The sequence below is a fragment of the Sapajus apella genome, unplaced genomic scaffold (assembly GCF_009761245.1).
Source record: "Sapajus apella isolate SASKATOON/1434 unplaced genomic scaffold, GSC_monkey_1.0 scaffold643, whole genome shotgun sequence".
Taxonomy (NCBI): domain Eukaryota; kingdom Metazoa; phylum Chordata; class Mammalia; order Primates; family Cebidae; genus Sapajus; species Sapajus apella.
Genome location: NW_022437569.1, coordinates 3,491 through 13,919, shown reverse-complemented (window position 1 = coordinate 13,919; position 10,429 = coordinate 3,491). Strand labels below are relative to the sequence as shown.

General features: G+C 42.8%; 1 protein-coding gene across 1 annotated transcript in view; it reads left to right on the top strand.

Moving 5' to 3' along the window:
* The window catches only part of LOC116546164 (zinc finger protein 100-like), a gene marked incomplete at its 3' end in the record, with an annotated part of 32,796 nt that overhangs the window by 18,880 nt on the left and 3,487 nt on the right, over window positions 1-10,429 (top strand). The window contains exon 2 of the mRNA XM_032272494.1: window positions 2,928-3,027. Coding sequence (XP_032128385.1) covers window positions 2,928-3,027 — 100 coding nt within the window. The remainder of the gene's footprint in view (window positions 1-2,927; window positions 3,028-10,429) is intronic.

Here is a 10,429-nt window from a genome sequence, read left to right as displayed (position 1 = left end):
GGTTCAGGCAATTCTCCTGCCTCAGCCTCCTGAGTAGCTGGGATTACAGGCACGTGCCACCATGCCCAGCTAATTTTTTGTAGTTTTTTAGTAGAGACAGGGTTTCACCGTGTTGACCAGGATGGTCTCGATCTCTTGACCTCGTGATCCACCCGCCTCGGCCTCCCAAAGTGCTGGGATTACAGGCGTGAGCCACCGCGCCCGGCCTTTTTGTGTTTCTTAAACTATAAAGACCAACACATCGGCCAGGTGCGGTGGCTCACACCTGTAATTCCAGCACTTTGGGAGGCCAAGGCAGGTGGATCACCTGAGTTTGCGAGTTTGGGACCAGCCTGGCCAGCATGGAGAAACGCCATCTCTAATAAAAATACAAAATTAGCCAGGCGTGGTCGTGCTATGCCTGTAATCCCAGCTACTAGGGAGGCTGAAGCAGGAGAAATCGCTTGAATCCCAGAGGCAGAGGTTGTGGTGAGCTGAGATCACATCATTGCACTCCAGCCTGGGCAACAAGAGCAAGACTCCATCTCAGAAAAAGAAAGAAAAAAAGCAGGGCGCGGTGGTTTACGCCAGTAATCCCAGCAGTTTGGGAGGCCAAGGGGGTGGGTCATGAGGTCAGGAGTTCAAGACCAGCCTGGCCAACATGGTGAAACCCCGTCTCTACAAAAATACCAAATATTAGCTGGGTGTGGTGGCATGCACCTGTAATCCCAGCTACTTGGGAGGCTGAGGCAGGAGAATCACTTGAACCCAGAAGGCTGAGGTTGTGGTGAGCAGAGATCACGCCATCACACTCCAGCCTGGGCAAGGCTCTATCTCAAAAAAAAAAAAAAAAAAAAAAAAAAAACTCTGAGAGGTGACCACTGAGTGTCCTATAATTCCCAGCAAAATTTAAAGGATGGCCCAGTCTGTTTCTATTTCTTTTTGTTTCCCTATCACTATAAAAAGTAAACCTAACTGGACGCGGTGGCTCACACCTGTAATCCCAGCACTTTGGGAGGCCAAGGCGAGCAGATCACGAGGTCAGGACTTCCAGACTAGCCTCACCAACACAGTGAAACCTCGTGTCTACTAAAAATACAAAAATTAGTAGTGCATAGTGGCACTCGCCAATAATCCCAGCTACTTGGGAGGCTAAGGCAGGAGAATCACTTGACCCAGAAGTGGAAGTTGCAGTAAGCCGCAATGGCGCCATTGCACTCCAGCCTGGGCAACAGAGCGAAACTCTGTCTCAAAAAAAAGAAGAAAAAAAAACTAAATATAGATAGATTAGAGGGATATAGAAAAGAGAGTTTAAGTGAAGTACGGAGGGACTTTTTTTTTTTTTGAGACAGAGTTTCGCTCCATCGCCAGGTGTCAGGCTGGAGTGCAATGGCACGATCTTGGCTCACTGCAACCTCCGCCTCCTGGGTTCGAGCAATTCTCCTGCCTCAGCCTCCTGAGTAGCTGGGACTATAGGCACGCGCCACCATGCCCAGCTAATTTTTGTATTTTTAGGAGAGACGGGGTTTTACCACGTTGGCCAGGATGGTCTCGATCTCCTGACCTTGTGATCCGCCCGCCTCGGCCTCCCAAAGTGCTGGGATTACAGGCTTGAGCCACCGCGCCCGGCCCCCTTCTTTGTTTTAATCACATTATCCCCCCGCCTTCTTCCCCATCCCCCCAGATGGAGTTTCACTCTTGTTGCTCAGGCTACAGTGCAATAGCATAATCTCGGCTCACCGCAACCTCTGCCTCCCAGGTTCAAGCACAATTCTCCTGCCTCAGCCTCCAAGTACCTGGGATTACAGGCATGCACCACTATGCCTGGCTAATTTTTTTTGTATTTTTATTAGAGATGGGTCTCTCCATGTTGGTCAGGCTGGTCTTGAACTTCTGACCTCAGGTGATCCACCTGCCTTGGCTTCCCAAAGTGGTGGGATTACAGGCATGAGCCACCATGTCCAGCCTCTGATCACACTAGTCTTAATTCAATCATTTATTCACTGGCTCTCGAACAAAAATGCCTTGATGGTAATGTCTATTACTGCTTCATCTGTTTTTTTTTTTTTTTCTTTTTTTTTTGAGACGGAGTTTCGCTCTTGTTACCCAGGCTGGAGTGCAATGGCGTGATCTCGGCTCACCGCAACCTCCGCCTCCTGGGTTCAGGCAATTCTCCTGCCTCAGCCTCCTGAGTAGCTGGGATTACAGGCACGCGCCACCATGCCCAGCTAATTTTTTGTATTTTTAGTAGAGACGGGGTTTCACCATGTTGACCAGGATGGTCTTGATCTCTTGACCTCGTGATCCACCTGCCTTGGCCTCCCAAAGTGCTGGAATTACAGGCTTGAGCCACCGCGCCCGGCCTCAATGGCTTTTTAAAGATGTTTTTGACTCATGATTCTGCCGCATACTTCCAGTGCTACATTAAAATAGAAGCATAGACAATGAGTACGATATAGTTTTGCATTGGTGTCTGTGAATTTGAAGGAGCAAACACCTCTTCAAGTTTTTATAAACTGCTTTCAAGAGGTAAAGATCTTTTGCTGGGTCCCTCGGGTAATGGGATGCCCTCTGGGTTTGTAGTAGAGGGGTTGTACCTTGGTCACAAGGCTGCTATGTCTGCACTAGGGTCCACTTTTAGGTGGCTTGTTACAAAGGGCTTGGGTAATTGTAATTCTCATTTTATTTTATTTTTATTCCTGTATATCCTTCAAGACTTTTTTCTGTGGAGCAGATACTAGGGCAGTTTTCTGCAGTCAGGTCCATATGTAATGGCCCTTCTATCAGGATGTGAATTAGTATAGCTTTCACTGAATACCAAAGAGGATTTTCACAGATCACTGTGTGGGTTTCTATGTAGGCAGAACTGGCCATGAACTATTACCCATGGAGCTGGAACTGAGTCATTGAACTGTTTCAGGGACCACAGCAAAGACCAAGGTCTGTAGGCCTGCCCACATGGCTATAAATGGGTACCTTCCTCCAGGTCTCTGGAAAGGCAGGACCTCTCCCAGACTGTGGCTAGGAGGAGTTTGGGATGCTTACAGAGTAAGCTCAGAATTCTCATGGACCGTGTTGGGTGGGCCATTTCTTGGTTTGTAGTCAAGGCCAGGGGTCCTGTAGTTTCCCACCTGAATGAGGACCTGCCCTCTGAAAAGAACACTCCTCAATCTTGGGCTTGGACAGAGTTTCACAACTCCCTCCCTAGATCTCAAAGTTCTCTTGAAGGAACTTATTTTGGAGACAAAGTCTTGCTTCATAACCCAGGCTGGTCTTCAAATCCTGGCCTAAAGCAATTCTCTAACCTCAACGTAGTTTTCATTACAAGTATGAGCCAAAATGCCTGATTCTCTTATATAGGCATTTTTGTAAAGAATGGCTGACAATTTTTCTTGCTGTGGGGAACATAAGCAAATAAAGCACCTTTCATTTTTTTTTAATCTTTCTTATGTTACTCTTCCTAGATATTTTTACATTCCTTTTTTTTTTTTTTTTTTTTTTTAAGACAGAGTCTTACTCTTTTGCACAGGCTTGAGTGCAGAGGCACAATCTCAGCTCACTGTGACCTTCATGTCCCTGGTTCAAGTGATTCTCCTGCCTCAGCCTCCCGAGTAGCTAGGATTACAGGCACCTGCTACCACGCCTGGCTGAGTTTTGTATTTTTAGTAGAAACGAAGTTTCACCATGTTGGCCAGGCTAGTCTGAAATTCCTCACCTCAAGTGATCCAGACACTTTGGCCTTCCAAGGTGCTGGGATTACAGGTGTGAGCCATCACACCTAACCTATATTTTTACTTTCTATTTTTTATTTCAAACTTGTCTAAAATTTTAGATCTAAACATTTCAGACAATATGTTGGAATTTACATATTATGCCTGAAGTAAGTTAGATAATTGGTAGGCACACCAAGTTTACTAAAATAGTTACTTGTAAATTTAGGTTTGCTGTAAGCAAAAAGGAATTATAGGATTTTCACCCACTTTCTTTAGCATACAACTAAATGATAACAATTTATGGCAAAATATTTGTTTTATATATCAGAGGCTCTAAGTATATTTTGCAAAATAAAAGTTTTTTAAATTAGCAGTGTAAGCTATGCTTTATTTTTTTCTTTGGAGACAGTCTCACTCTATACCCAGGCTAGAGTGCGGTGGCACAATCTCGGCTCACTGCAACCTCTACCTTCCCGGTTCAAGTGATTCTCCTGCCTCAGCCTCCTGAGTAGCTGGGATTACAGGCATGCGCCAGTACACCCAGCTAATTTTGTATTTTTATAGAGACGGGTTTCTCCGTGTTGGTCAGGCTGGTCTCAAACTCCCAGCCTCAGGTGATCCACCCACCTCATTTTCCAAAAGTGCTAGGATTACAGGCGTAAGCCACCACACCCAACCTTAGAATATTTTATTTATGTACTGCATATTCTCTGAAATTTTACTGCCATACAGTGCATGCTAATGATTCAAAATACTTGCCTTGTATGAGTACACAGTTACAGTCAAATATTGTAGTCAGACAAATTCCTTTTTAATGGTACATCAATGTTGCATACCAGATTTTATGAGTAAACATGTCTCTTATTGTGCAGTTTCATATTAGTGTTTTTTAGTATAGGTTTCTTAACGTCAGCTTATTGTGTTATTTGGTTTTACATATGTATTACAATTTTATACAATTTATAATTCTGTTCATACACTTTAAGTCAATGTGATGTTTAATTAAGAGATAAGTCTGCCATATGTCTATCATGATCAGATTATATATGTATGTGTGTTTATCTATAAATATGACTTCAATATTGGTTATGGCTTATCTTGTATATATTCTTTCTTAGCTGATTTTCAGTGGTTGTTTTATCTTGTCTAAGTGAGTAGTCATGGAAATATTTTCCCTATGTTTAATGATGAATATGTATTGCCTTTGTGTGAGAGAAACACTTTTATAATTTGAAGGTAATTTTTGAAAATAATTTTTCGTAGAGACGGAATCTCCCTGTGTTGCTCAGGCTGATCTCAAATTTTTAGGCTCAAGTGGCCCTCCTTTTTTGTCCTGTTAAAAAAAATTCTGTATCAAAAAGTTTCTTTTTGTTTTAGAATAATTAGTGATTGTGGCTGACTGTGGTGGCTCACTCCTGTATTCCCAGCACTTTGGGAGACTGAGGCGTGAAGATCACCTGAGGTCAGAGGTTCGAGACCAGCCTGGTCATCATGAAACCCTGTCTCTACTAAAAATATAAAACATTAGCTGGGTGTGGTGGTGAGCACCTATATTCCCAGCTACTCGGGAGGCTAAGGCAGGAGAATCACCTGAACCCAGGTGGCGGAGGTTGCAGTGAGCCAAAATTGCACTACTGCACTCCAGCCTGGGCAATAAGAGTAAAACTCCATTTCAAAAGAAAAAGAAAAATTAATGTTTGTAAAAACACATAACATAAAATTTAGCATCTTAAACCTATTTAAGTGTACTTTTCAGCCAGGCATAGTGGTGGCTCACAACTGTAATCCCAGAATTTTGGGAGGCCAAGAAAGGAGGATCACTTGAGCCCAAAAATTTGAGACCAGCCAGGACAACACAGGCAGATTCCCTTTCTACAAAATGATTTTAAAAATTGCTGGACGGGCACAGTGGATCACGCCTGTAATCCTAGCACTTTGGGAGGCCAAGACAGTCAGATAACCTGAGGTTGGGAGTTCAAGACCAGCCTGAGAAATAGGGAGAAACCTTGTCTCTACTAAAAATACAAAATTAGCTGGGTGTGGTGGCACATGCCTGTAATCCCAGCTACTCAGGAGGCTGAGGCAGGAGTATTGCCTGAACCTGGGAGGCAGAGGTTGTGATGAGCCAAGATCGCACCATTGCACTCCAGTCTGGGCAACAAGAGCAAAACTGTTTCAAAAAAAAAAAAAAAAAAAAAAGTTGCCAGGCATAGTGGTGTGCACCTGTGGCTTTAGCTACTTGGGAAGTTGAGAGAAGAGAATTACTTGAACCTGGAAGTTTTGAGGCTTAAGTGTGAATAATTGTGCCACAACACTCCAGCTTGGGTGACAGTGAGAGTCAAAAAAAAGTTTTGCAGGCTGGACCATGGTGGCTCACACCTGTAATCCCAGCAATTTGGGAGGTCGAGGTAGGCAGATAAACTGAGGTCAGGAGTTAGAGACCAGCCTGACCAACATGGTGAAACCCTCGCTCTACTAAAAATATAAAAATCAGCCAGGTGTGGTGGCAGGTGCCTGTAATCCCAGCTACTCAGTAGACTGAAGCAGGAGAATTGCTTTAACCCAGGAGCCAGAGGTTGCAGTGACCTGAGATAACCCCATTGCACTCCAGCCTGGGCAAGAAGAGTGAAACAGTTTTAAAAAAAAAAATTTTTTTTTTTTTTTTTGCATTTTCAGCATGTTACATATATTCACGTTGTTATGCAAAAGACTTTTAGAAATTTTACATCTTGTGAAACTAAACGTAAATACCCATTAAGTAACAACCCATTTTGGCCGGGCACGGTGGCTTATGCCTGTAATTGTAGCACTTTGGGAGGCTGAGGCGGGCAGATCACAAGGTCAGGAGCTCAAGACCAACCTGGCCAACATAGTGAAACCCTGTCTCTACTAAAAATAAAAAATTACCTGGGCATGGTGGCATGTACCTGTACTCCCAGCTACTTGGGAGGCTGAGGCAGGAGAATTTCTTGCACTGGGATCCAGGAAATGGAGTTTGCAGTGAACCAAGATCATGCCACTGCGCTCCAGCCTGGGCTACAGAGCATGACTCCATCTCAAAAAAAAAAAAAAAAAAATTTTTTCCTCTCTCCAGCCCTTGACAAATACCCTTCTACTTTCTGGTTTTCTTTTTCTGTCACCCAGGCTGGAGTACAGTGGCACTATCTTGGCTCACTTCAGCCTCCACCTCCCAGGCTCAAGCGATTCTCCTGCCTCAGTCTCCTGAGTAGCTGGGATTACAGGCATGTACCACCATGTCTGGCTTATTTTTACATTTTTGGTAGAGATGGGGTTTCACCATGTTGGTCAGGCTGGTCTCAAACTCTTGACCTCATGATCCATCCACCTCAGCCTCCCAAAGTGCTGGGATTACAGGCATGAGCCACCGTGCCCAGCTGCACTTTATGTTTTTATGAGTGTGACTATTTAAGATATCTCATATAATTGGAATCATGTAGTGTCCATCATTTTGTTTCTGGCTTATTTCAGGTGACATATTCTCAAAGTTTATCTTAAAATATAGCCAGGCACAGTGACTTATGCCTGTAATCCCAGCACTTTGGGAGGCTGAATTGGGTGGATTATGAGGTCAGGAGTTCGACACCAACCTGGCCAATATGGTGAAACAGGTCTCTACTAAAAATACAAAAATTAGCCAGGCGTGGTGCCTCACACTTGTAGTCCCAGCTACTCGGAGGCTGAGGCAGTAGAATTGCTTGAACCTGGGAGCTGGAGGTTGCAGTGAGCCGAGATCAAGCCACTGCGTTTCAGCCTGGGCGACAGAGTGAGACTCTGTCTCAAAAAAATATATATGTATATATGACTAGATTTTCTTCTTTAAGACTGAATAATATTCCATTGTATGTATATGTTACATTTTTGATATGTTCATAAGTGAAGAGACATCTGGGTACTTCAGCCTTTTGGCTTTTGTGAATAGAGGTACAATAATCATAGATGTTCAAATATGTGTTCTAGGTCTTTTGTTGCAGTTTGACTGCAGATTCAAAATGGAATTCCTGTATTTGATACGAATTTCATTTTAAATTATATGAGAAACATTTATAACATTTTAAAATAATGACAATCTTTGTTTTCTACTAACAATCAACAGAGGTTTCATTTTCATTTCATCATCAACAGATTCCGCCTTTTTGTTTTTATTTTTGTTTTGAGACATAGTTTTGTTTTTGTCACCCAAGCTGGAGTGCAATGGCACAATCTTGGCTCACTGCAACCTCTACCTCCCAGATTCAAGCGATTCTCTTGCCTCAGACTCCCAAGAAGCTGAGATTGCAGGCTTGTGCCACCACACCCGGGTAATTTTTACATTTTTAGTAGAGACGGTGTTTCACCATGTTGGCCAGACTGGTCTTAAACTTCTTTTTTTTTTAGAGATGGGGTTTCACCATGTTGGCCAGGTTGGTCTTGAACTGCTGACCTCAGGTAATCCACCCGCCTCGGCCTCCCAAAGTGCTGGGATTACAAGCATGAGCCACCACGCCCGGCCATGGTCTTAAACTTCTGACCTCAGGTGACCTGCCCACCTCAGCCTCCGAAAATGCTAGGATTACAGGGGTGAGCCACCGCGCCCACTTGAATATTTTATCACGTGTAATTTGCAAATATTTTCACCCATTTCCTATGAGTCATTTTCACTCAATTGAATGTTGAGTTGTTGTTGTTTTGAGATGGAGTCTCACTTGTTGCCCAGGCTGGAGTGCAATGGTGCAGTCTTGACTCACGGCAACCTCCGCCTACTGGGTTCAAAGGATTCTCCTGCCTCAGCCTCCTGAGTAACTGGGACTACAAGTGTGTATCACCACACCCGACTAATTTTTTTTTATTTTTAGTGAAGATGGGGTTTCACTATGTTGGCCAGGCTGGTCTCAAACTCCTGAAACGCCTTATGATCCGCCCACCTTGGCCTCCCAAAGTGCTGGGATTACAGGTGTGAGCCACTGTGCCTGGCCAATTTTTTTATTTTTAATGTGCAGAAATTTTGAAGTCTACTATAGTTAAATTTTTCTGTTTTTTGTTTTTGCTCATGCATTTAATGTTGTATCTAAGAAAATGGTGCCAAGACCCATGTCATGACTTTTTTCCATTTTGTTCTAAGAGAGTTAACTTTTTTATGCGTAAGTATTTTATTGAAAACACTTTTCATGTATGGTTCAAGGAAATGATCCAACTTTATCAGTACTGACATTTAGTTTTTAACATTATTTTTTGAAAATAATTCTGTATTGTGTGTTCATGGCAACTTTGAAGATCATTTAATCATATACACAAGGGTTCATTTCTGAACTCTCTATTCTGTTCTTTTGTCTGTTTATCTGTCTGTGTATCAGTATCATACTGCTTTTGTTATTGTAGCTTTTAATGTTTTAATATCAGGAAATATAATGCCTCTGTTCTTTTTCATGGGTGTTTATAGTTCATAATCAAATTTAAAATTTTTAAAGAATATTTCTGTAATAAAACTGTGCTACTGAGATTTCTGTAGAGATTATATTGAATTTGTTCACCTCTGTAGGTTATATTGGCATCTTAACAAGATTAAAATTTTTGACCCTTGAGCAGGAATATGTTAACAATGTGTTTTATTTTTATTTTATTTATTAGGGACAGGGTCTTCCTATGTTGCCCAGGGTGGTTTCGAACTCATGGCCTTAAGCAATCCTCCTGCCTCAGCCTCCCAAAATGCTAGTATTACAGGTGTGAGCCATTGCACTTGGCCTGTGTGTTTTATTTTTAGATATTGTTGGATTTTCCAGTTTTACTTTTGCTTTTAATTCCTAGTTTCATTCAGTTTTGGTCAGATACCATACAGTGTATAATTTTGGTCTTAAAGTTATTTGTTGTCTGTTTTCAGACAGGATCATACTCTGTCACCCAGGCTAAACTATAGTGGCATAATTTTGGCTCACTGCAACCTCAGCCTCCTTGATTTAAGTGATCTTTCCACGTCAGCCTCCTCAGTAGCTGAGACTACAGACATGCACTACCATGTCTGGCTAATTTTTTGATTATTTGTAGAAATAGGGTCTCACCATGTTAACGACACTGATCTTATACTTGTGGTCCTAAGTGATCCTCTCACGTTTGTCTTTCAAATTGTTGAAATTATAGGTATCAGCCACTACACCTAGCTGGTATTCTTTAATAAGACTTGTTATGTGTTCTAACAGAATACATTGGGTGCAAATAAGAATATTGCGTATTATTTTCCTTTTCACTGAAAAGTTTTGTACCTATCTGTTAAGCTTAGTTGGTCTGTGGTATGGTTTGGATGTCCATGTTCTGAACCTCCTGATGCAATTTAATCCTCAGTGTTGGATGTGGAACCTGGTAGGAGGTGTTTATGTCATGGGGGCAAATTTCTCCTAAATGCCTTGGCACTATCCTTTTGATAATAGGAAAGTTGGGCCGGGCGCGGTGGCTCACGCCTGTAATCCCAGCACTTTGGGAGGCCGAGGCGGGTGGATCACGAGGTCAAGAGATCGAGACCATCCTGGTCAACACGGTGAAACCCCGTCTCTACTAAAAATACAAAAAATTAGCTGGGCATGGTGGTGCATGCCTGTAATCCCAGCTACTCAGGAGGCTGAGGCAGGAGAATTGCCTGAACCCAGAAGGCGGAGGTTGCGGTGAGCCGAGATCGCGCCATTGCACTCCAGCCTGGGTAACATGAGTGAAATTCCGTCTCAAAAAAAAAAAAAAAAAAAAAAAAAAAG